General features: G+C 43.5%; 1 protein-coding gene across 4 annotated transcripts; it reads right to left on the reverse strand.

Annotated features, from left to right (window-relative positions):
- Window positions 1-3,641: 3,641 nt before the first annotated feature.
- Window positions 3,642-27,453, reverse strand: LOC103813995 (neurotrypsin). Of its 4 annotated transcripts, none has more exons than XM_030240961.2 (16): window positions 25,148-27,453; window positions 22,964-23,154; window positions 20,877-20,922; window positions 19,432-19,668; window positions 18,040-18,163; window positions 17,164-17,339; window positions 16,691-16,838; window positions 15,676-15,854; window positions 15,159-15,300; window positions 13,946-14,148; window positions 12,831-12,972; window positions 12,376-12,602; window positions 11,720-11,798; window positions 11,362-11,484; window positions 10,545-10,825; window positions 3,642-9,007 (listed from the first exon to the last, which is right to left on the reverse strand). In XM_030240961.2, exons 2-16 carry the CDS (start codon window positions 23,033-23,035, stop codon window positions 8,697-8,699), a joined length of 2,490 nt encoding a protein of 829 aa, XP_030096821.1. In that variant the 5' UTR covers window positions 23,036-23,154; window positions 25,148-27,453; the 3' UTR covers window positions 3,642-8,696. The 4 variants fall into 4 exon arrangements, with proteins under 4 accessions (XP_030096821.1, XP_018766469.1, XP_050832120.1 ...); XM_018910924.3 differs by lacking the exon at window positions 25,148-27,453 and adding an exon at window positions 23,387-23,490; XM_050976163.1 differs by lacking the exon at window positions 25,148-27,453 and having other exon boundaries at window positions 22,964-23,437.
- Between the last annotated feature and the right edge of the window lie 8 nt (window positions 27,454-27,461).

The raw sequence follows: 27,461 nt of genomic DNA on the forward strand, positions 1-27,461 counted from the left end.
ACATTAGTACTTAAATATAGGGATGAAAGATCACCAAGAAAAGGCGATTCTAAAGTGCAAGAACAACTCTGTATAATACTATGGACAGCAAAATGGTATGTATTCTCTACAGCCTTTCCCTAGAAAAATAATGTAACCATGGAGTTAGGGATGTGAGGGGTTTTATTTTAAAAATTGAGTTTGTGCTACCTCTCATCAGATCCCAATGGGAAGTTCAATCATCAATTAAACTGTCAGTCTAAGATAAGAATCTCTCTTACAAGCAGTGTGGTTGCTACAACCATGCAGTGACACTTCATTTAAGAAAACACACCTGTCAAGTTTTGTGCTCATGGGTGTGGGTAAGGGTCAGTGCTGTTCCAGTTCCATATGTTTAATTGGCCTCTTTTGTGTAAGAAAGAGGCGACATTAACAAAGATATGATGCCGTGATATTATGTCACGATGGCTGAAAACTACCTGGACTGCTAGGTACAGAGACAACACCTCAGTCACTTTTCTTTTTCTGTAATAAGTGAGGAGGGAAAATAAAATTTCCCTAGACCTACTGACTTGAGCAAGTAGAATTTATTGCAGAGTACTCTGTAAAATCAGTCAAACCTTAAAATTATCTGAATGCTTATTGGTAAAGAGCATTCACCTATTCTACCTGCAGATCTCATATCCCTGGTGTATTCAGGAGGTAAGCTCTTTCAACAGGATCCTCCTTTATGAGACTTAGAGATTCTCAGATTAAATCTGCTGCCTCTATTTTCATCTCTTCTCTAGGCAGGTGACCAACCCTTAGCAGGTACTGACAATGGTTGTTTTGTGCACTGCCTCAAAAGCTACCAGTTATTTTAGTCAGATCTTCATTTTCAGCCATGTTCCTGCAAAATGCTGTGACAAGATCCTATAAAACTTCCTATCCAAAACATTAATGCATTTCCCAATATAATTATTTCACATATCTTCTTGGGAGACTAGATTTGCGTAATTCCGTCATCACCTTTAGTGTTAAATTTAGCCAACGATATTTATTTAGGATGGTTAAATGTAATAGTAGGAGGAGTTAGTGAGTAGTGGCATGCTCTTTGCTTATTTCTTTAGAAAACTTGTGTGTGGTCGCTCCTGACTCATCTAAACAGAGGCATCTGATTCAAATAGTGCATCATCCCTAGGTTTCAACTCCAGAGTTGCATCAGCTTAACCAAATTGTTAAACCCATGTAATTTGAAGACAAGCCTTGCAGGAAAATAAAGATTTCTCAAGTCTTAATCAACCTAGCTTCGGCTTAAGCATGTGGGGAGTTAAAAGGCTTTCTGATGAGACTTCAGTATAATTGTGCTGAATAACAGAATCTGCTTCTTAGTCTTGCAAAAGATAAAAAAATAGTAAACCTGAAGCAAAGGAGCTTTCCTGGTATGTTTGATTACTCGTTCTAGAATCCCACAAGCAGAGAGTATAATCCTACTTTACCTGCAGCAAGCCTGTACGTGTGAGTGGGGAAGGGGGGAAAGAGCAAGGAACTAACCTTTAGAAGCACATGTTCTTTTCATACAGTTCTGCTTTACACAGAGGAGATTAGTTAAATTGCAAAGAAAAGGGGTTCATTGTTGTTTGAATTGGTCCCGTCCTGTTTCCAAGAAGAAAGTGACAGAAGAGTATACACTTTTGCTGTGATTTCAGCTGAGTTGTCCACTCACATTGTCACAGTAAATCTCCAGTGTCTGCAGTGATGAGGGTGCTGTCCAGGCTGGCAGGTGGGAAGACAGGAGAGCACGCTGCTGCAGTACTCGTGGCAGTACCTGCTGCTGGCTCCTGAGCCCCAGGACTGCCAGGGGTTGGGAACTAAAACATCCTCAGCAAACGCTTCCCAACAGGATTAACTTGCTGAAATTTTAATTCTTGCCAGCTTGTTTCTTCTGTTGGGCAGCAACTGAACAGCACTGAGATCCCCCTGTTCCCAGCTCAGCCCTTAGCTGCCCTGATGTGTGCATGAAAGCCACTGCAGGTATAAAGAGATAGGAGAAACAAGGGCTTTTGCTTAGCTGACAGAGTGACACAGCTTCTCATTAGTAAAGCTGATCCAAAGAAGTTGGTTCTGAAAATCTGCAAAGAGAACAGTGCCTGTTATTTCTGGCAGAATGTGTGGGATTTGAAAAGCAGGGAGGAGAAGATCAAGTGGTGCACTGGGGTTTCACCAATTTGTTTGAATTCGTCTGTCCTACACCTGTCCTTCATGAGCACATCTTAAATCCAAAGTATTTTTCTAAACGTAAATTACTCCAGCTGGACCATCCATATTTTGCTGGCTCTGCTTCCTCTTTTCACTTTTGCACATGAACAGAATTCCATAGAAACTTCCTACCAATGCCAGGAACCCATTCTAAACAAGCTAGTTTAAGAGCAACACCGCACTCAGCCCAGCAAACCAAGGCAATTTGAGCAGTATCCTGTCTCCCTCCTCTAGAAAGAGGAAATTGTAACCAAGTAAGAATTTTTTTTATGTCAGTGGTGATACCTGAATGCTCTTCTTCCTCTCTCCCAATGAATATGGCAGCTATCCTAGTTAGAAAAACCACATGAAGTAAAGCTCAGTTTCTTCCTCATTCATATTTCAGTTTCAAAATCCAAAGATGTCGTAAGAGTAGCCCATCTGACACAAGTAGGCTCATGCCACGCACTCTTCCCCAGCCTTTTCACCACAGGAAAGCTTTAATACAAAATTACATTTGGCAGACTTGTAACCTTGACCACGGCTTCAACGTTGTTTCTTTTCCAGGCAGTGACTACAGACAAGCCCTGCAAGACTGACGGGATGAAACTGTGCCTGCTGACCCGTGGAAGACTAGCTAAAATGCCTGAACTCCACTTCCCAGATTTGCACAAGCAAGAAGGGAAATTTAGGTAGGTGTAGAAAACCCCAAAGGCAGACATGAAGTGAGAAAAGTGTTAACCTCAAGCAGTTCTTTCTTCAGTGAGTGCGTGCTGGTTTCCAAAGCAGGCTGGAGTCAATACATTCAAAAACATACACACTATAATTCTTGGAGTCTGAAGGCATCAGCTACACCAAGCTTCAGTCTAACCCTAATGACCTGGAAAAGTCATTGCATACCTTGCAAGGAGCTGGACCATGTTCCAAAACAGACTTTTTTAACAGAAATTCAGGTTTCAGCGGTGGGGCAGCAGGGGTAGAGTATAACACTGTTCTTGAACCAATGGCCCACTCAAACTGAATTTCCCTTATCCCACTTCCACTTTTCCAGAGGCTGGCTTTGATTCTTAAGAGGAATGACACATGTATTGGTAGATAAAAGGAGACTAAGTCCGCCGAACATGTGTGTATGGGAAGATCACCTTAAACAACAAATTAGAAAGCTGATGTATTAAAGCCTGTTAACTTTCTAAATGCAATGAGCTGACCTGCTCTTGACTTGTCCCAAATGGCAAAAAATGTGACATTTGAAGAATTTTTGCCTTTCTTTGTAATGGCATCTAATGTGATGCTGACTTTGTGACATGCTTTAGCATGTTGAAGCTTCTAAAAAAAAATAATGTTAACACAAAAATTTAATTAACTTAACTCAGTGCTGAAAAAAACCCTAAAGTCTGCCCTTGGAACAAATTCCTTTATTAAAAATAAGACAGAGCCCCACACAGTCACAGTATAATCCATTTATTAGCATACCTTGTGAGCCATTGGTGGTGATCCAGGGGACATAACAGCTTTGGCACTTGACTGATTTCAGAGGTACTCAGCCCTTAGTAGAAAAGGATTTTAATAGGACTTGAGTGGGCTACTACACAAACAAGTTTCTGATGTGGAAAATTAAATATTTTTCCAAACAAGGGAAAACGCAGCCCAGGAGATGTGCATTAGTCCAGGTCACAGTGCCTTGTTCTACAAGGAGTAGTCCCAACTTGGTTACCACCAGAGGTGATTCTGTTCTCTCTAACTGTGAAAAACTCCCAGTGAGTCTATCAAGATAGTTTTAAATACCACAGTGTAGTTTCATCTCTCCGAAGTTTTCATCTGGTTGCCGAATATACACATAAAAATCTCTTTTCAAGTGGTCGATGGATCACTGCAGCTTTTTTGGGGTGAGAGGACTTGAGGATATAGGCTTCACAAAGAAAGGAAGTCAGACAAAAGGCAGATCTACCTCTGTTACCCCGAGATAGCAAATGCCCACTTTGCTTGTTCCTCACCAATGCCTCCAGTAATACCTTAGAGAACCTGATCTGTTATTTTCTGCTACAGGTTTACAGAGATTAGAAGGACGATTGACATCATGTCCAGGTTAATAAACAGCTGCCTGATTAATTATAGCATAGAACATAATTCATAGAAATCATTAGAACAGTGTTCAGCCACAAGAAAGTGATAAATCTTTAATCCAGCTTCAGGTAGTCAAAGTGTGAACAGATTTGAGACAGTACCACTAGAGGTACTGCAAGTTAGGAAGACCCCAGTACTGAGGCAGCCTTTGGAGCACTGGGGCAGCTTTTGGAGGAATTCTCTCAAAGAAGGATAGGAGCAGCACTATGAGCTGCTCCTTAGATCCTTACAATAGCCATGTTTCTACTCCTGCCAATGCTCCTAGCCAATCACAGTGTTGTTCCATTTCTCACACAACCACGATGTGCCATTCTGCTATGGAAAGTTCTCTCAGAGCATCCATGCGATACAGTGAAGCCCCCAGCAACACTGACTGAGCTCTCAGCTCGTGGAACCAGTGCACATGCATTAGCCTTATGGAATGGACTAATGCTGTGAAGGTGGACTGTCTCAGCCCTCCATGTATGTCAGCACAGGGAAAGGTCTACACAGCTCTCCAGGTGCTCCCTGCCCAGAGGTCCCAAGACAGACCTACAGCAATGTCTGTGAGCTCAGTGGGACTGCTGCACCTACCTGAGACACATGGGGAGCTAACCTCAGTGGGTTTTCATCCCCTTGAAGCAAGGCTGCCACCAAGACCTCACTAGCAAGTTTAAACTAGCTCCAGCATACAGACACGGCACTGAAATCACTTACAGAATTTCCTGCTATAGAAAACTGTACTCAAATAATCAGCAGGGGATACAGCCTCCCCTTGCAAACTGCATTCAGTTTACCAAAGTTTAAAGATCCAACAGAAAGAGAAGACACAGAGAGACAGTCAGCATGTTATCAGAGACCTAGACAGTCTCTGATAGAGAGACAGAGAAGCCACAGTCTTAGAAAGGGAACTATCTCTACAATAATGCATAACAGAGAATATAAAGCCAGGCCCCTAATTTCCTCTCGTGGCTGAAAACACAAGGACAGATGGTACTTAATGAAAACAAAAGGCAATTAATTCAGGAACCATAGAAAGAAATTATGTGCTATGGAGAATAAAATTATAATGGTTTTCATTGCCAGAGAATACTGGGATTGAGAGCTTAGTTAGATTAAAACAAAAAAAAATTTAAACATTTATATGGAAGATGAAGGCTGATTACATTAAATAGTTTTTAAAAGTTAGGGATATAAACTCTTACACTTTAGGAAAAAAAATAATGACAAAAAAAAATAGTGCACAGTGTTTGTACAGCACCTAGAGGATCAAGTATTTGTACTTCCATTTTTAATGATAATAATAGTAATGCAAGTAATTAATTTAAATGGGTCAAGAACGAATTTCCCCAGAAGGAAAGGTTGTTAAAACTTGTTCAGCACAAGTCACACATACTATCCTTTCAAACATCTGCTGCTGTCCAACATTACAAAATACAGTCCTAGGGTGACTGAGTGCTGTTCATCCAACCAGGCAGTTCCAGTAAGCCTCAGTGGCAAAGCACATGAGTTTGGTTTGGGCCACAGTCCCAGGTTAAACAGTGAAGAGCAACACCTGTATCCTGAGACAGGCCAGGTCAACCTAGGAGAGTACTGACAGGCTTGCCTACAGCACCAGTAAGGTATAAAAGCAGGCAAAGGAGATTGCATACTTCCTTCCCTCCTCCTGGCTCATGCAGGACTCAAAGGGTGTTAATTACAAGGATTCTCACAGCTTTCATAGTGACAAGATCTAGGAGAAAGAAATATTTTTAACTAGAACATGGGAATTTTGGAAGACAATGCCAGGCCCACATCTCACTTGTGTTACATGGAAATTTATGCTAACTCCTGAATGGCCACTTGCTAAGTAAGCTTAGGGAAATAACCTCCCAGTGTCATCCTTTGGGTGTTTCTATGCCTCTTGGGGTTATGGGTATAAACTGAAAGATCAAACCAGGTTAAATTAGAGATGTGACAGCACCCAAGGCACAGAAACTCCATTTGAGCTGCTGTATCGCACTGGCTTAGGGGAAGCTGAAGGTAAAAGTCAAATCCCTCCATGTTTCCCAGACAGGTACTGCTCCTGCCAGTATAGAACTTGGCATTTCATTCCCCACAAGATGAGAATAATTGCTCTCAGTCCTCTTGGCATTTTAATGCCTGGGAGATAAGGAGCAGTCTGCAGCGTGCATTTGAGAGACTCTGCCAAGAGCCATAGGACAACACGGCCCAAGTGGAGCCAAGCACAGTGCTGCCAAGGAATCAAGTCTGGCATTTTAAACAGGGTTATCAGTACAAAGCTGTGCTGAAGACATCCAGCACCTCAAGAAGAGGCACAAACAGATCCGGTTTGTCTCAAAGGCCAGTTTGCAGGGGTCCTGACATTGCATGTTTTAAAGATTCTACCAATTCTCCATTAAAATAAAGTTTGCAAGCAGGATTTTAGAACAGTCCATTGTAACACTGGTAGTCCAACTATCCTAAAATACCTGGAAAAGGTAAATGAAACTATTTAGTTTAGCCTTCACACACAAAAATCCGCCACCTAGTCAGGTCAGCACCTCTACATTAAGCTAATTTAAAGAAGACAAATTAAAGCTTTATGCAATCAGTACTTCTTGAACCCAAGGCAATTTCTAGGTTCTGTCACCACATGCCCTGTAAGATGACATTGCTAATCCACAGACTGTGCTCTGCCTTCTGTTCTTGCATTGGTAATACCCAGGTACTGAACACCTCAATGCCCAGAGTGCAAACCTTCCAGACAGAAGGTCAGTGCCTGAACCAGTTACTGCCTACCCAAAACATGCACATCTGGCACAAGTTCCACGTGCCACGTCCTGTATTAATCTTCCACATTCGAGCCCTTGGTAATACATCAAAGCTTTTTGCTCCTCCTCCTCTACAGACCTGTCTCCTCTCTGCCTTATCTGTACACAGTGAGAAGATGCTGCACTGCACAGCTATTAAGGCACTTAGCCCTTCGGTCTACTTATTTTTTTTTATGACTCAAGAATAAAATATTAACTTTAAAAAGTGCTTAAGGCATAAGAGGGAACTCTGTTATTTTGTTTGGATGAAACAGAAGGAAGAAATTGTAATACTCAATAACTCCTGCTTTCTCTCAGCATTGTATCTGCTCAGGCTGAGAACTACAGCTGGATGACAGTGCTTGCATACCCTCAAGTTAATCCAGTTTACTCCCACTGAGAGGAATGAAAAGAGAAAGAGTGCAAAGAAGAGAAAAAAGGAAGCATGGCCCAGAGGTTTCAAGAATAGGACACACTTCACCAAAGTGGGAAGCTGCTTTGCAGCACACTTACTCTTTTTCACAAGGAGTGAGTAATTTGCTTGAGGTGTATCTATACCCCAGAAGTAATTCCATGTTTCATGGAAAACTGTGAACACAAAAATACTAAAGACTAGCAGCACAAACAAAGGGCAGCTAATAACTATGATGAATAACAGACCAGCAGGAAGTCCCCACAGTGCTGTTAAATCACGATTCAATGCCTGAATGTTTGAGATTAACGTTACATTTGGATTTAAGAAAAAAATGACATGTCTATTCACCCACCTGAAGTCAGTCTTTTAAGTTCTTCATAGTAATCATGAGGGCAAGAAAGCTACTGCCTCTCGCACCAACAACTGATTCTAGAAGATGCTACTTAGGGGAAACAAAAAAAAAAAAAAAACCAACCACACACACAAACTACTATAGCAAAAAGCAGCAATAAAACCACAGCATCTAGCTGTTGGAAATGTGTGACAAAAGATTACAGCAGGAGGGACAAGCATCTCTTAGCCTAGGCATTCACTTGAAAGGGATCCTATGGGAGCAGACCTATTATTCAGAAGAGAAAAGGTTCCCCCTAGAGACATATCAGGGAAGCTAAGAAACCCAACTGTTGGCCTGTTCCTCAACTCAGGTCACATCTTCTGACTCCTGGAACTGAAGAGAGCTGTTATGAAAAAAAGAATTTGAAGATTTCCACTATGCCAGCCCGTAGTGCCATCTTCCAAGCATCTTGCCTCTCCTTGTAGCATGTTTCAACTGTCCAAACATAAAACCATGATTTGCAGCAATAGGTATCTCTCTATTTCTACCATTTCTGTGTGCCAGGGCAAAGGAATAAGTGTGATTGCATTAAAGGATTCAGATATTTAGAGCAATGTATACTGATCATTGTTACCACTGTGCACTTGCTTTCTCTGCTTACAGATTACAGATTAAAGTGAAACCAAAGACTTTAAAGAATCAGTCATAACTGTTTTCCTTCCAGTTCTACATTAAAATCTTTTGCCAGTGTCCAATGTCAAAATAAATCTCCGTCAGTCACAGACCAGAAGCCACAGCCTTCTGCTGCTGCAGAGCAAAGGGAACATGTGCTGAAATTCCAAGAGCTCAGTCATTTTCATTTTAGCTTGGTCACTTTCTTGATCCAGGGTACAAATTTGCTGACCTTTGTGTACACACCAGGTGAATCCTTCCGACCACAGCCATACCCCCAGGAAGTGATGCCCAAAATGATCCAGCGTCCACTTGATCTCTGACACATGAGTGGCCCTCCACTGTCACCCTGGCAGCTGTCCACCCGTTTATCTTCAGAGAGGTTCCCAGCACAAATCATGCGGTTGGTGAACTTCCGCCCGTAGCGGGCCTCACAGTCTTCCCGTGGGAGAAGGGGCACCACCCCCTGCAGCAGGGTTCTGGAATAGGACTTCCCTGGAATAAAACAGACCAGCCAGACTGATTCACATATAGGCAACAGTAGCGACCTGGTGCAACAGTGCTCCCTACAAAACCAGACACTTAGACATTTCACGTCAAGTCTGCTGCACAGAAATAGCTGAGCTCAGCTACTCTGAAACCACAAGAACTTCAGAAAACAGTGATGCCAAGCCAGACCACAAAAAAGAGCTCAAAGATGGGGGGAAGAGGGTTGTAGAAAAAGGTTAGATCAAAGGATGAGTCTTACTCCTGATTCTGTCAACAAGTAACTTGAACCTTATTCAATTTATCTCACCTCTCCAAATCTCAATTTCCTCCTCTGTAAAGCAAGGACAGTGTTTTCTCAAGAAAATAAATGCAGTAGTATCTGTTAAGTGCTCACTCCTCAGAGAAGTTTTAGAAGATGTGTCAGAGGCATTCAAATATTATTCAAAAGGGAATTCCCTTCATCTTTGGCCAGACTTGAGTCTTTTCAGTCATGTCTCTTTATTAGCCCAGGGTTGCTGAGAACTTAAGGCTAATGTGCTATATTAAAGTATGACCTTTCTGTGCCCAAGGTTTATCTAAGTTCACAAGGCAGTAGGTAACTGCTCTTCATTGAGAAAGCTGGTTTTGGTGCGTGGGAAGATTTCTAGCCACTAAGCTCCAGTACACCTTAAGGTTGTTACATGGCTAAGTTGCTCCTTGATCCACCCCAAATATCCTGAAGTGACACGTGCAACTGGCACAACTGGACTCCAAAGGCAAATACGTACTTGCAGTTAAAAAGCTGTGGTAACAGCTAGGCAAACAGCTGAGAAGGACGGGCAAGTCCAAAATCAACAGATGAGCTCCTGGGGCTTTTGGCAGGAAATCTTTCTAAACATATGGCTTTTCTCCAGTCATAGCAGCCCCAGAAAGGCCTCTGTGCTCCCTTTTACCTAAGAAGTTGCAATATGCAGCTTCTGCATATGTGATTTCACAGCAATATGCTCAATGAGGACAGGTCCAGGCTGTCTTGAACTGAGAGCAGAAACCAGACTCAGAGTCCATCTATCCTTGCAGAAATACACAGGGAGATTAAGCAAAGTAGTCCAAGAGAGATTTCTCATTGTGGGCTCCTTCTACCTCTAGGCCCTCACTTCACTATGACAGTACCACAAAGGCAGGTCATGGAAACATGGGCTTGGTATAGCAGCTCTGCACAGGCTGCTCCCTTAGGGGTCTACTCTGGGCAAACACATGTGTAGAAATGGGAAGAAAGAGAGGACTGTGGCCAGATGGCAGCATTGGTGTCTCCCACAGCTTCAGAGAGATGCTATGGAAACCAAAGCTTTCACCAATATTGAGTAGACTCAATAAGCCTCAAAATCAGATGAAAATGCAATAGCACAAACCCCCACTCATCTTCCCATTCCTTAGAACCATGTACTGGCACAGACAATGGGAGCAGTGAGACCATAGCTTTGAATTGACATAAATTAATGGCCCATGTAAGCTTCTGAAGGCAGACTTCCTCACCACTCTGGCCTCTCAAAGCCCCACCACTCACCTGTGTCTCCCCAGCCAGAGATGATGCAGGCTTGCCTGTTGATGTCAGACCTCTCTCTCCTATCAGGCAGGCAGATGGGTAGAACATGGTGATTGAAGGAGAGACAGTGCCCTTCTCTGCCCCGCATTCGGACCAGGGCTATGTCATTATCATTACTGCCAGCCCAGTAGTTCCTGTGCAGGACAATCCGCTCCACGGGCAGCTCCCTCTCAAACTCATCCTTCACACCTGTGTGGTAATCGCCCACGCGCAGGAGGTAGCGCCGCACATCAACACCAAACCTGGAGAAAAACAGACTCAAGATCTCAATACTCCTACTAAGAGGAAAGAAGACTCACACAAGTCTCAGTTGCTATGAGACTGAACCACCTCCTCACACCACAGGGGTAAAACATTTCCAGCTGCAGGAATGTGGGACCTCTTTAGCAGATATGATCATGCCAGCTTTGCAGATTTGGTGTCCCAAATCACTGTCTACCAGGCACAGGACTTTTGCTCCTATAAATATTATTATTGTAGTTGCAACAGACTTGTGAACTGACCTGTTCACAGTTCCCTAAAGCGCTTAAAATGTCAAAATGCTGGTTCCCTTTACGCTGCAAAGCCTCAGAGTTAAGAGGCCAGATGTAAGCAGTGAAGGAAAAAGCAAGTCTATATTGAGTTATCCCCATAAGCACTCCAAGATCACACACATCATAACCCGAAGGTCTTTAGAAACTTTGCTCATATAGTCCCACTGGGCTAGGAGGATAAACTTGTATGAGGCTATCTTGTCCATCATTGAGTATCCCTTGGAGCTCCCCACTCCCAAACACACCTTTTGAAGCAGTGGGCTGCAGTCACCACCCAGCAGCTGCTGATCAGCGTTGCTCCGCACAGCAAACGAGTATCTCGACGAAAACCCTTCAGCCGCAGTGAGGCCTGCCATGGCCAACTACCTCTGAAGGAGAAACAGGAATAAGTGGTCTCACACACATGGGAGGCATTTTCCTCTTTTCCCATCCACTCTGTCTCATCTGGGCTCAGTTGGCTTGTATTCTTCCCTAGATACTGGTTCAAACCAAGTTCAAAAATCACCAGTGAAAATGCATTAATGTAGTCAGCATCTGCCAGGCTATTTCCAGAGCCTGAAGGAAAGCTGGAACCAGTCTGACTCAGCAATTACAGGGAAGTACCTCAGAGACTTGTTTCCACCTATGATCCTTTTCTTGCGACGATGAAGCAGGCGCATCCCACACACACCAGACTCTGGACCTGCATGGCAAAGTTAGAGCAGTTGGGCAGGGACCTTTACCTTAAGTATCAGCATTGCTGTCACAGAGCCAAATACCACTCAGCTTCTCTGAGGGCATTAATCCTCAAGGTTGTGGATTAATGGACTGTGGACTCTGGACTGTGTTGTGTTGTGCATATGGAATTCATAGAACATTTGATCCCATGGATTTCATTAATTTCACTGGAGGTGCTTACCTGAAGTCTCTATAGTCTCACACCAAGAGTGGGACCTATACTTATACTTCCACAATACTCTAAACCCCAAAGACTGCTTATGGTTGCTGTTCTAAGGAAGAGTGTGGTGACGTGGCTGTGGGGAAATTCTGCAGGCTCAAAGGCCTGACATGGGTGGAGCTCCTCAGACTGATTTGGAACACTCTGTGCTGCTAAGATACACTGAAAACAAGAAAAATGTAGGAGGTACAGGACAGGACACGCTTATTTTGTAGGTGAAATTTCAGCCGAAGACAAGAACGACAGGGAAAAATCACAAAAGCATGCAGAGATCCTACAACCAGAACTCCAGATTCCTACATAGAAGAAATGGGAATGTCACCTGTTCTCCTGAAATCTTGGACCTTTTCTTCCACATAGTCACAGATCACCCCAGCATCCTCACTGTGCCAGCAGCTGTGAATCCTGGTGTCAGGCATGGCACATTGCCCCAGGGTGTCCTCCATGCCACTGCATTCTATGTTGTCCAGATGGATGGGCCCATGGCCTTCACCAAAATAAGCCATTGCCCTGGCTTTTGCTGTACCACTGCAATTAGAGAGAGGGTGACTAATCTGCAGTGAGCAGGAGCCTAGTGAACCTGAGTCAACAGTGCATTTTAAGTGGAATAATATTTATGTGTCACTTCACACACCAACAGTAGTAGAGTGAGAAGAGCAATCTACTCCCTCAAACACATCTGGGTGTGCCAAAACTAAAACTAACCCCCAGAAGCAAGTCCAGAAGTGCTCCCAAGAGCTGTTTCTATCTGTAAGATGCCTGTACCACAGCTCTTACCTGAATCCCAGTTGCCTGCAAACCACTGCAGCATCTCTGTCTGTCCAGTCATCATCACAGACAGTGCCCCACTGCCCATTCAGCAATACCTCAACCCGACCCTCCTTGGTGCTTTCTCCATCCACCAGCCGCACAGGAGGCCCTGAAGGAGAAAACACATGGGCTGCTGCAAGCAAAATAACCAGAGGGGTTGAGTGTCCAAAACTTGGGTTCTGCAGAAAAAGATGAATCCTAGACATCAGTAACCTTAAAACTAAAAGAAAAAAAGGGAAAAAAAAAAAGAAAATAAAGAAGTGTGTCTTTATGAAGACATTTTACCTGTGCTGAATCAGAACACTACATACTAATATATTTAATACATACTGGAAATCATCAGTGGATCATACTCTGAAAGCTGAGTAAGGAGGAGAACAAGAACAGAAAGTTATTAACTCCTAAGGCAAGAGTTAACTCCTAGACAAGTTTAAACATGCCTGAGGAAAAAAAACCAATTGAATTGTAAAACTATTACATGATTCGAAGCAAGAGAAGAGTTCTACGTCCAGGAAAAACAAAAAAGTTGGATGCGAACTATTTCAATTACAAATATCTGACAAACTGGAAAGTCTCCTGTAGTAAGGAAAGCAGAGATTGTCGGGCATTACATAAATGAGGAAGTTATGCTAACTTGAAATACTTTCACAGTTTTAGTTAGAAGTGTGCCATCTACACAAGGGAGTGCAAACAGCAACCTCTTGCTTCTGAAATCCTTCTGTCTTGGCAAGGTGTGGCACTAATGTAACCACACCTAAGTTTCCCAAAAGATCTAGTTTAAAGTGTTCCCCGGAGCAATGGCACACTAAGGCAGCCACTGTCCCTCAGCTCCTGAGGATTGTTTCAGAGACTGTCAATACAACACTCTCCACTTTCTATTTATCTGCTGGTCTGATAGTAGGTCTGGTGGAGCCACAGATTTGTGGCTCTGCCCCAATTCAGCCAGAACTCAATCCTCCTCAAAAAACAGACCCCTTATTGAAACAGCAAAGGGAGAACTCCCACATCTGCCAGAGCTTACAAGGGAACGGACCAGAAAGTGAAACTTTCCCACTGTTCAGGTCAAAAGCAAGGTGAGTTACCCAGGCTGCCATCCATGACTGTGTTGCTTTCTGGGGAACAGCGGACTCCCACATCCTCAGCATGGGAGCAGTCATGCTGCCCCCAATTGCTGTGGGGACAGTCCAGGAGAGTCAGCTCTGTCCCTACACATGCCACATCATCCAGTAAGATGAAGCCTTGGCCAGCAGCATAGTCTCCTTCAGAGGCCAGGGCAGCAGGACCACTAGAGGAAACAGAAAATAACACTGAAACTCTAAATGCCACAGAAGGAGTCAAGCTCAGATCCAAAGAGAAACTCCCTTGCTTAACTATGGTACTGGTGGCCTCCTGACCTAAACCACTCAGTGGACACATAGGATGGCAACCAAGCACTCTCACATCTCACTGGCTTCAGTTTTCAGGGAGGCCTCCTCAGACCAGTCAATTTTCTAGCGTTTGGTTAAAGGCATGTTCAAAGAGGGCCAGCAGAGGCTGCTTTGCAGTTATGGCAGGTACATCAGTTTGAGGAGGTGCTGGCAGAGGAGGCATCAAAAATGTCAACATTTAAGTAATTCTACTTCTTTTTATAGGAAACAGCTACCAGGAATTGCACTGCAGAAAGCTGCAAACTTAGGCACTAAAAAAGATTACAAATGTAGTATGTAGCTGAACTCAAAGGGAAGACTTTAGTCTTTCTTTCATCTATAAAGTTGAAATTTTAGAAGGAGACCCTAATCATGTTTAAAAAAATCCACATAACCCCATTTTACTAGTTCAAAGGCAAGAGTATTCTGATTTTAAATCTTTCCCAACTCCTATCTGAAGGGATGACAGCTCAGCAATGGGCTGAAAATCCCTATTACTACTCTTTTTTGCCCTGATGGTCTTTGTTCAGCTACTGAAGGTGATACATTAGGAGCAGATAGGTGATGTCCTTTTACTGACAAAATAGAAGTGACACCTGCAAATTTAAGGAGTGAAAATTCCCTGACTTTGCTGAGGGGCTCATAAGGACAGTATTAAGCCTGTTATCTGCTTTCAAAACAGGCTGAGACAAGAAATAATAGATTTATTTTTGCCCCTTGGAAAGGATGTGGATACCTATTAATCTTTCTTTAATAAGTTGTATAATGGTAATAAGCCTTCTAACAAAGACAGCATTGAAGGATTAAGATCCAGCCTATCCCAGTGAAGGGTGATGGAATCTAATCCTTGAAATTAGGAAGCACAGACACTACACACTCTCAGTCCTACCTGAAGCCCAGCTGCCTGCAGACCACTTGGGCAGCGATGTCTGTCCAGCCATCATCGCACACTGTGCCCCAGTCTCCATTGTAGTACACTTCCACCCTGCCTTCGCTGGGGCTGTGGCCGCCGGCCAGCCGGACCGTGCCCTCTGCAAGGGGTGGGAGAAGGAAAGGGCAGCACTCAGCAGGGGAGAAAAGAAACAGCCTGTGCACCACTGCTAGCTCTCTGTACCACCCATGAGTGAAAGAAACAAAAGAGACAGATGCCTGTGGGTACTCAAAATACAACATACCCATCTGTCGCGGAGGATTCATTTCAGCCTTTCCACACTACCTGAGCAAAACCGAGGGAACACCACCGAGTCTGCCTCTGATCTACTCTCTGCCTCCACATCCGGCAGCCCTTGTGGAAGCCATATATGGAAGCTGTGCAGGATCTGAACCAGGGGGTTACCTGCTGAGCAAGCCAAGTAATGTGGGGGTGAGACCCACCACATCTAACTGGCAGAGCAGTACATGTGTACCTGTGAAAGGGTCACAGGAGACCCCAGCGTCTTCAATGTGGTCACAGTTTTGCTGTCCCCAGTCACTCTTCTTGCACTGATCAAGGGAGAGTTCATTCCCTGAGCACTGCACTTCATCCAGCAGGATTGGGCCAGATCCCTGCCCGTAGTGAGCCCATGACAAGGCTTTTGGGGTCCCACTGTAAACATTACAGATATGTATGCTCAGTAAGGAAGGCCAGTCTTGTGTCCTCAGATTCTGCCTTGCACAGGGACTCTCCTGTGCTGGGTCACTGTCCCCCATAGATCATCTGTACTTTTGACACAGTGGAGTTGCCAACTGTTAATTGAAATATGTTATTGGAAAGTTTGTAATGAGCCCTTCCAGCAAATAACAAAAATGTTACTACAACAACACAAACACTTCAAACCTCTGCAGACAATGACGTACCATCAGTCTCAGTTACAATCTCATAAAAGGCAAAACTCCTAAAGATTGAGAGATCTCAAATTTGAACAATCTATTTTAAATAATCCTGTACTGATGTGATTTTCAAGAATAGTCCATATACAACAGCTCCCATGTTAAGCATTGAATGGCACACAGAAGAATGAGGTGGTCTCTCTTGCTTTGCTGTCTGAAGAGGGTAAGGGCAGCCAGTGAAACTAGAGGTGTTTAAATTTAACCAAGTAAGCAACTGCAGTTCACATATGGAAATCACCATGACAAGTTGTCATTGAGGCCAACAAGATTTGTATTAGGATATATGCAAAAATGTTGAACAGGGGTAAACACAAACAATCCTGAGACAGGAATGTACCCTTTTTTTTCTTTTTTACACAACAAAAACCCATAAAATTGACAAGAATGGGGTACAAAATCCCTTTATAGGATGATCAGTCCAGAATTATGTTTCCCAAGGTTTCTGTGTATCTCCTATAGGAAGGGCTGGTAGTATAATGAAGGGACATGCTCTCATGTTATTCATTTTGCCTACTTCTATTACAACTCCATGACATACAGCAAGGAAATTACCTGAGTCCCAGCTGCCTACAGACTACTTCAGCATCCTGGTCATCCCACTGATCATCACAGATGGTTCCCCACTTGCCATCATGGTAAACCTCCACTCGCCCTTCAAAGCTCTCCTTACCACCAACTATACGAAGTGGGGCACCTACACCTGTGCTTCAAGGAATGGAAAGAGAGCACAACAGAACAAGACAGAGACAAAGCACATCCAGCAGTTTAGGGTGTAGAACCATTCTCTAGACAGAGGAGCACTCCTGATGCTCTCTTACCACATCCTCCCTTCTAGACCCCCCACAAGTACCCGTCATTGCAGCCCCCAGAGTGGGATACTGCTGGTCCAGAGATGTCTCTTTAATTGGCTGCTGTGGTGACCAGGAGTTTTCTGCCTGCAGACAAAAACCTGGCTTGATAAAAAGAGACGTGGTCATAAGCATCAGCCATTTTTGGGAGACTGAGATCTTTCCCTGGAGATTTACCTTCTGGAGGAACACAAGTTACCACAGCACTCCCCTGGTTACAAGCTCCTGACAGATCTTCCTGATAGCCACACTGCAGCAGGGCTTCCTCATCTCCATGGCAGTTTGCTGACTGCAGGTGCAGGGGAACAGGCCACAGTCCAGAATGACTCTTCTTCCCAGCTGTGCCGATCTCACTGGTACAGAAGATGCAACAGAGCAATGAAATGCCACAGCATGGCTTGACTTACAAGTTCCTTTTGTTGTTGTGACTCTCCAGGCCAGTTGTGGCATTTCACATTCTGGTGTGCCCAGTTAATTGGAAGTGCATCAAGGGGTGACCATTTACAGTCTAATGGGAAAGCACAAGCAAGAACACAGCACTTCTTAATCCTTTTATGTGCCCACCTACTGCAGAGGAATTGGTGTAGTCAGAAATGGCGCTCTCATTTGAAAGCAATGAACAAACCCATCAACAGACTCAAACACCAAACTATCTGAATCACCTTCCCTCTCTGTGGACCTTATCTCCTTGCTGTTTAGAAGTTTGAAAGTCCAAATCCCAGATACCCAAAGAAAGTTCATACTCCTAAAATTTCTGTTAAATCACTATAGTATCTCCAGCTGATGATCATAAAAAGGGAAAGTGATCTCACACCTCACTTTTCACAGCCTGGAGTATGAAGCACAAACTATTGTTTTAAAAAATTCTTGCAAATGATGATTGGGTTGGGGGTAGCCACAGAAAGAAATCAGTAAAAAAAGGACCCTGGGAAGTGGGAAATTAGACCACAAAACAAACTCCTTTCTGCCAGACAGAGGGACTGTAACCACAGAAGCTGCTCTTTCAAAAGCCACACGAGCATGTACCTCTCACAACCAGACTGAGGTTCCCACCTGAGACCTAGTTGCCTGCAGACAACACTGGCATCCCAGTCAGTCCAGTGGTCAGCACAGATGGTACCCCAGCGTCCACTGAAGTACAGCTCCACAGTATTGTCTTCAGCCAACCGCACAGCACCTTCCAAAAGAGAAAAAAAAACCAACCAAAAACCAGCTGCTATCTGCTGATAGAAGTTTTATACCAGCAAGTCTTGGACTTACATGTAGCTGAGTTGAACTGAGCTTGGCTGCTTTCTGTTTTTCCTGTGCTGGCACTAAAGTGAGGTGCATGGAAGAGCGTGGAATGGGGCACCTTCCTAGTACCACCAAGGGCTGATTGGGAGGAGGGTTGGTGTTATGGCCTTTTCAAATCCATGGTAACACCCAGCAGAAAATTTGGCTTCTGCAAAAGCTCCTGGATTCTCCTTCTGTGAATGGGGATGACTTAACATGCTATCTTGAAAGGGTGTATGAAAATCTGTCTAAGTACTTCTGACACTCCACTGATCTATTTCCATCAACCACTTCATCTGCATGACTCTGTTGCTACAGTGAGATGTTCAGTAACAGCAGATGAATCCTCTTTAATTTCTCTAAGAAAAGGAAGTGCCAGTGTAAATACCCTTTCAACTCCCACCCCACCAAAAATTTTACCACTGTTTAGAAGGCACATCTCCTCACTCAGTTATGTACTTGCAAAGAACACACCTGTCTGCAGCATCTTAGTACAGGCACACAGCACCACTACACTTATATTCTTCCCTTTAATGAAGCCCTCTTTGAAAGCACATCCACTGGCAAGGGAAAAGACTGTAAATTCATTTATTAAACTGGTGTTTCAACTGTTCTGTAAAATGCAGGAAAAGTGAGGAAGGTCAGAATATAGGACATTTTCAAGAATGCCGCACAGCAGCCAATGCATTGAGAGAGTTCAGTTCCTTGCTTGCTTCAAAGTAAACAATAGTCCTTCTGCCAGCACTGAGGAAGTTTAGTGCCTATGACCTGCCTTGCCACAGAAGATTTCATATCGAAGAAGAAGTTTATATTTGAACTGCTAACTTACATGAGGAATGCTCTGATATGGACCCTAATGGAGAAGAAGTGGGTTGTTTTCTACATAACTGAAACGGTTTTCAAAGCGGCATAAGTTAGCAATATAAAAAAAAGAAGTCTCCTTGTAGGAGAATAAAACATCTATACAAGGCATTACAGCTACAGCAGCTTAAATCCACCCCCTACTATATACAGACGTTCTTCTCCCACACAGGCTAGCCTCTAGTATTAATTATTTCAACAATTCGGAACAGCCTTTGTACTGTGCTTTTTTCACAGGGTGTTCCACCTGCTACTTGCAAGTCTGTGCAGCACACACTGCTGGCTTGAGCCCTGAGGCAGCACAGCCCTTACCTTGGTTGCAGTCACAGTTGGCCCAGCCGATGGCCCCTGACACAAGCCTGTAGAAGCACCAGGGTGTCATTCCTCCGTCTGGGTTCCTGCAGAAGTTGTGGTCCCCCAGGCCACGGTCTGGGTACTGCTGGACATAATCAGGGAACTCTGCCCAGTTGAGACACTCTGCCCCGACCTCGGTGACCGCCAGTGAGCCATTGTAGTAGCCGAGAGGCCCCACAGCACACACGCTGGGCGCTGAGCACAGGAAGGGAGGGGGTTAGCACCACCTAAGGCATCACACACTGAAGCTCAGACAACAGGGGAGACACCAGCTGGTCACAAGAAATCCCCCTTGTGTCTGCAGTCTCAGCTGCTGCTTTCTTGATTCAAACTCTATCACTCTTCAAGGTGCTGCTCAAAGAATATTCATAATACTCACTGTCTAAACCACAAATTGATCTGAAGCAATGAATTGCCCAGACAGACCTTTGAAGAGTGTTAACTTAGGGCCCAAACATGACAATTTGAACTGGTTCCCACGTCTGTACAAGTAATACATGTACTCACTTTGGAGCAGAACTGTAAAAAGCAGGAAGGTGGGAAATGACAGTGTATTTCATAGCATATATGTTCCCTATACACATGAGCAGATCACCTGGCTTATCTAACTTGGCTAATATATTGGAAGGGAAAGAGAATTTATTTCGTGGGAAGTGCAGGTGCCAATGTTTCAGTGCCCATGTGAAATATCCAGTAATTACTTTTTTATGGTCCTTAAGAAAGGAGAAAACTCTCCATTCATGGTACTGAAATAACCAAAGTGGGGAAAAAAACACCCAGGTTTTGTGGGCTTTATAGAGTCCATAACATGGGAAGAGTAGACTGAGAAAGGGACATTTACACCTCTATTCACTAAGCAAACAGAAAGAAGCCAACACTTTCAAAAAACCCTTCTGCACCCGGGGCAAAGAGCAAGGGTACCAAGTAACTTTGCATCATGTCATTTGCCTTCTAGCCACTGCAAGGCCAGAGGGGGTAAGTGACAGCTGAAGGTTAAATGCAAGGTACAGAAATGAGAAGCAGTTGGAAGTCAGAACTTGGAAAATAAATCAGATGTGTGGCATCAACTGGGACCCTCAGAGAGGGTGTCTAAGAATTCAGTAGTTATTAGAGCAGAGGAAAGGTAAGCATGCAAAAAAGACCAAGGCAAAGAAAGAGATTAAAGAAAAGAAACATGTGGGAGGAGCAGGGAGCTGCAAAAACATTCGACATGAAGGAACAGAAGTAGTCTGGCCATGTTGGTGAAAGAGATAAACAGGCATTGGGACAAGAGAAAAGATTGAAGAAGTGATGAAAGAAAGGAAGAAGGCCAGGTAGCAGTGGTTCATCGTGCCTATGGTCTCAGATCACCACTGCAGGAAAGAGTCTGCCCAATGACTGAATTAATAACTTCTTGTTCTTACCTGCACTCTGCAAATGGTTTTGGTTGGGCTTGGATCCCAGTAAAGCCTGGGAAAAGAAACAGAGCAAAAGCAGAGAGATGATTATCCAATGAAATAAACATGGGCATGTCCTAAAAGTAGCTCAGCTTCAGGCAAACACACCCTAGTAACCAGCCTCTTCTCTGGGCTCCCCATTGCACCTCTTCAAATTCAACCATAGCTCTGTCCACTAACAACAAAATGAATAATTACTGGTCAGCAGAGATTTACCCTTGATCTAAGCACTACATTCCTGGGCTCTGCTTGGTTTTTTCCAACAGACTTGGAAGTCTGAATGATATGCCAATGGAAAGGAAATCTAGAAGAAAATCATTATTATCAGTAAGAAAAACAATAACTACTCATTCTCTCACTGTTTATAGGGCAAGTAATCTACAGCAATAGTAGCAGATATTTATCTACTTGAATGACAGGATGATGCCCCCAGAATACCTGTTAAAATGGTAATAAACATCCATGTATAAAGTAGGAACCATCCAAGGAAGAAAATCCAAGGCCTTTTGAGGATTTTGTCGTTAATACTTGAAAATAGGGTATGGCCTATGCTGTTATTATCTAAATGGGGTAAATAGCTAAGACCAAAAAATACGAAACAAAGCCCTCAGAATTCTAGCATCCTGTCTGGCCCCAAAACTGCATTTCCTCTTACAGGCAGGTTTTTTGTGGTTGTAATGTGACTATAGGCTGACAGATAGAGATCTCCACTCAACATCACTACATAGTGTGCAAGCAAATGCAAGACCTTCACAGACTCAGAGTGAAAAGAAGAAATGTACATGCTTCTGCTAGCTAGTTTAATTAGTTTCTAAACATTCTAAATGAACATTTCTCATACTTTTATAGGAAAAAAGAGTTGTAATTCACAGAGCAGAGATGTGCAGCTAAAGGATACTAGCTATTGGTAATGGTTGTGGTTTTCTTCAAAATGCAGTAATTTTGCCTCTCTCAGCTTCACCTCTTCCTGGAAAATAGGAGAAGTTATATTTGGAATTCAACCAAATCCACTTCTGGAATGAGCAGAGGTAATTCCCACAGAAACCTGACAAGAACAATACCTATTCATGTCAGATATAATTTTCAAATCAAGCTTATGAATATGATCCAGAAGGTGCTGGCAACCATGGCCAAGCTCCAGCATCACTTGCCAGAAGTCAGAATGGGATACTGCATATAGAAGATGAATTCCTGACATGGTTCAGTAGTAGCAGATCAGATCTCAGGTTCATATGCACAACGGAATGCACAGATAAACCCTTTTCAGGCAAAAATTTCATCTGCCTGCATGTATCAGGCTGTTGCAAGCCCACACAAGGGTTTCTGGACCAACAACACTGAAGGACTTACCTGAAGATCTCAAAGCTCTTTGCAGAGAGTAGAAAGTGAGCTAAGCTGTACTTTTGTGACTGCACCACAATCCAGGTCCCTCAATCCCTAGCTTTTAGTGCACACCTGCAGACACATGTAAGCCTGCCAGTGATATAAGGATGGGTCAGACTAGTAACAGGATATATATGAGAGACTGAACCTGCTCTTCTTGGACCATCAACAAAAGTACTTCAGTCCAAGTAATAAGCTTCCCTTCTAATGAAAAATTAGTTGCTGCCAGTTTCCATAGCAGCTTCCAAAATACCCCAACGCTGACCATCGCCACCAATTAAATTCAGTGCAAACAGCCTATGCTGCAGTCATTGTCCCAGGTCTGTGCAACTATAAATCATCTGTCCACAAGCAAGAGAGACAATCAGCAAAGAACAGAAATAAAGGATCTTTCCTGCCAGGATCACTGCAGTGCCTGAGAAACACTGGAAACCCAAGCCAAAGCATCTGCGAGCCCTTGTGTATTCTGCTTTCCCGGTTTATTTCTTTTTCAGAATTTATATGCACAATGAAACCAATCTCTCCCCAAGCCCCCAGTCCTTCCCAGAGACCACAACTGCCTAAATGCTCTAGAAAACATAGTCAAGTAATAACAAGATCCACTTACAGTGAGGATATTAAAAGAGTCATGTGACTTCTTACAAGCAGATAGAAAACCAATCTTTTCTTACCTCCACACATCTGAGACAGGATAGCAGACTTGAGAGCTCTACCAGGAGCCCGAGTATTTTGCAGAGTTCCATCCCTCGTGTACAAAGTGAGCAGAAGGTTCTTCAAGAATCACATTCTCGTTCAGCTGCCCGGGTCTGCTTTCCCACGCTAGCCGTTCCGCACCGGAGAGAGCGGGGTGCGTTTTCCATTTCTACACAGGGAAAGGGATGTGAGGAAAGGGATCAAAGTTCCCCGCAGCATCTTAGAATTTCACTTTCCCGTTCCTCTCCCCATCTCTTCTCATTGATTCTTCTCTTCAGAAAGGGGAAGAAGAGAAGAGAGAAAAAAGGGAACAGAACATGTCCCCGAATTTCTCTGGCATATTCGAACAAGGGCGGAGGCGAGCACAAGTGGCGGGGCACAGCCCTTAGCCCTCTCCTCACCCCGCTGTCCCCTCCTCTCCACCGCCTCCCCCGTGCTCCAGGTACGCGCTGCTCCCAGCGCCAGTCTCCGCCTCCCCGCCTCTTCTGCCCAGCGGCGGGGCCAGCCGCCCGCTCCTCTCCTCTCCTGTAATGCTCCTTCCCCAGCTGCCTTTTTCCTTCTCTTCCCAAGTCACAGAGGCTGCAGCACGGCAAGGAGCTGGGGCTGCGTCCTATTGCAAAGCCCCCAGCAACAACTGGGAAAGGCAACGGCGTGTGCGCGTACATTTGCCAGAGATTAGACTTCTTGGAAGGAATCTGGACTTTATCCCCCCCCACCGCTGCCTCCTCGATTAGCAGCTTGCAGCTTCCGAGGTCAGCTCTCCTCAGATTTGAACCCAGGTAAATGGGATCCAGCAAAACTCTATGTTAAGCAGCTTCCAGATCTCCCCCGGAAAACCCATAGGTGGCACAGCCCTCTCCAGGGTGCTCCCAATTTTCAGCCCTGTATTCAGCCCATCATGGGTATTGCCACCAGAGAACTTTGCCATCGAGCGTCTCCTTGACCTTGGGCTATATTTTCCCTCAGTTGGCTAGGATGCTTTCCAGAGGGTTAATCATTATGGTATTACTATGAACAATCCTATCCTCCCATGGGGTTTTTAGCATTTTCAACTCGCTGGTCCTTCATATGAATTAGGGTTCAAAGCTACAAGCTTTAAACACTATTAAATCTAAGAAGGCAATTGGTTCATTCGAAGCTGTTCAGTCTTGGAAATATGGAAATACTTTTTTTACGAGTTCCTTGTGCTGCTTCTCTGCTCAGTCTAATGGGCATTTCTTATATTCTGATTTTGGAGCAATGAATTCGTGTTGCTCTACAGCATGAAACCTGAAGGTCACCTTAAGAAATGAGCTCACTTCTGGCCAAGTCTGCTGAATAGCAATTCCAAAGACACCTTCAGCATAAAAACAAGGAACAGGCTGCTAAAAATCTACTGACTTGACAAAAAGCCTCTTTTTTTCTTCCTTCACTTTTGCCCATTATTCACTTCATGTGACAGTTCTGCGTTGCCTCATCCTCAGTCACTCATCAAAGGCAAGGAAATCTCCCTCCATGCTGGATCTTTTACAGGAGTCACTAAGTGGTAAAAAGAAGCTGTTTCTGGAGTGGATTTGGCCAAGAATTACACTCAGTTAATTAGGAGCAAATCTCCTATATCCTCATAGTCAGGGAGGCAGACGATCAGGGCAGCAGGGGATGGAAACAGCTTAGATGCTACATCACACTATAACTCTCAGGCAGCAGTAGCAAAAAGAAGATGCACAAAATAAAAAATATGGGACTGTGTTAGAATTTAGAACCACTTACTCCACTGAACATACAAAGAAAGGACATACTGGAAATAGGAAGAGAAATTCTATTAGCATTCTGAGCAAACTAGCTCCTTACTAAAGGTTGTTGATGCTCCTTCAGAACTCCATCTCATGAGACACTCCCTGTTCAGGCCTCTGATGGACAGGGTTTAACACCTCTAGCAGAAGTCTGCACTAGATTTTTCTTATGGTACCTTTTAAGTTGCTTCCCTGTCAAGGCAAAGTTTTCCTAAATAAAGTGATTTAATAGATAAAGTAATTTTAAAGGAAACACAGATTAGTACACCAAAAGCAATAGAAGTCCAAGCCTGTGTTCACTTTCTGGAAGGATGATGAACTGGGAAGACAGTGGGTTTTGCAGTTGTCTCCTCTCTGCCATGTACTGTGTTTGAACCATTTCCTTCTTACCAAGACTCCCCTTGTTTTTCTCACACACGTAATGACATTCCTTGCGAGAGGTGGATCTCAGATTCTCAAAAGCTTCTCATGACTACTCTCCATGGTGGAGAGGAAGACCTAAAAGGGAATTATACCAATATAATGACAGCAGTTTAGATCAGCAATGTATCTACAGGTAAGGTAAAACATCCTGAACTTTCTTGTGTGGGCAAATTTGAAGTAGTTGTAAATATCTAAATCTGCTATTTAACAGTAGTCACCTTCTCACCATGATATATGCATAGTTCTATTACAGGAAGTCTATGATTCCCTACAGAGTCTGTCTTGATTTTGCCAGATTTTCCTGTATTGACCCTTCTGAACAAGAAATGCCATCTCCTAAAATGTCCCTGGCTCTCTGGATTTCAACCTATTTCTCCTGAACTAGCAGGACAACTGTTCATCAGGACCAGCTGAAATAATAATGCTACGTCCACAGTGAAAGCCTAAAAGGAGTAGTTAACAGCAATCATACCCAGAGCTGGTATAATAGTCAAGCTATAAGGTACAGGAATAAGACCAAGGAATTCCAGCAGATCTGCTTAAATCCTGTAAATCCGACTTAGGAGGGTAGAACAGCTAGTCAGCTTTTGTTTAATTCTTTCCTCACCACGCAATCACATACAGGTCTCTGCAGCAACGCTCTTAACCAGTGTGCTCCACACCAGAACAGTTTTCCTTACCCCCCAGCAAGAGCATCATGGGATGGTACAAATCCAACTCAGAAAGAACAGTACTGTTCCCTGTGGGTACACACATGAACTACTAATGCAGCGATCCTCAATACGAGCATGTCACAGAATTCTCACTATAAGCTTAATGGTGAGATACAGGAAAATGGCCAGCAGCTGAAATTGCCAAGGACAATCAGTAACTGAAGGGTTTTTGGTTACAACAAAAGAAGCAAAAGAATTGCTCAATACTTTTAAAGGAAGCACTGTAAAACCTGGGTGCACCTGAGCAGCATTGCTTCCTTCCTCTCAATAAATAAAAAGATTGGAAAACCTTAGCATAGTAATAGTAGACATATAAAAGGTTAGACAAAACCCCAAAAAAATTAATTTGTGAAGCTCACCATGAAGCAGTATGATGCAAAAATAGCTGTTCAGATTAGCGGGAGCTGTGTAAAATTTCAAAAGTAAAAATAGAAAAAGGTATTAAGTGTCTCTGTTACAGCCTCTTATATAAGACTGTTCCTTGCAGACACTAGAATTTGGTACATTCAGCACAGGTGCTATCTTAAGAGATGCATAACACTTTTATTACAAGTTTTAATATGAAGAAAAAACATCATCAACAGAGGCGAATCAGTTCTTCACTCCCAATCTATCTTATATCCTTCAGAAATGAAGGAACAGCAAGTAGCATTCTTTTTCACAATGTCTTCTGGACAGAAAATGCAAAATGCCACACAACCAAAGTGTTTCCCAAACTCAGATGTGGATATTGTGTTCTTACTGACCCCAAGTCCTCTAGAAGACCCAATTATGTCATAACAGCAACAAAAGAATGAGCTACCCTGCATTATCCGCTAATGAGCCACTGTAATTAGCCACTAAACAAATGTTACTCCAGTAACTTGAAACCTTTCACCTGACCAAAATTTTTGTGATGAACAGGTATCAGCCTGGGGCTCCAGAGTACTCAGCTCCAGCAAACTCTACAGCCACCCATGGGTAATCACACAGTGTATGGGTGCCTGACTCTCCTCTTACTCTGCTTTTTCCACATGCCCCAAAGAATTACTGATATAAATGATTATAACATTAGTTCTCTAAGACACTGCATTTTTCCCACCAATCAGGTACTCCTCCCAAGAACCTACCTGTAGTTTTGTGGTACTGCAGTGGAAACTGTCCCTCCCCACTCCCCCCCCATCAAAGCTATAAATTAATTACATTATTTCAATTATCAGTCCATGCTTTGAACTTTCTCTCCCTCTTTTAGATTTTTTAACCAAAAAACAATAAAACATTTTGTTGTCGATTACGAGTTGCCCAAGCCAAACACCAGTCTTGCCTTATTACAGTACAGACAAAATCAAACTTATGTGGTACCATACCTGTCCCACCTGCAAATCAGAGGGTCTAAATCACAAACTTCCATGTTAAAAGTTATATTTGATACTTACCAATGTATTATGTATGAACAAGGTATTTTGCTGGAGATTTTTTCTAAATTTTACAGCCTTTTTTTCACAGCAGTGGAAACTAAAAAAAAATTCAAGAGGCACCAAATTGTGTATACACCCATGTAAGAGTATGAGCCATCATACCATCAATTA

This window comes from Serinus canaria, chromosome 6, assembly GCF_022539315.1.
Source record: "Serinus canaria isolate serCan28SL12 chromosome 6, serCan2020, whole genome shotgun sequence".
Taxonomy (NCBI): domain Eukaryota; kingdom Metazoa; phylum Chordata; class Aves; order Passeriformes; family Fringillidae; genus Serinus; species Serinus canaria.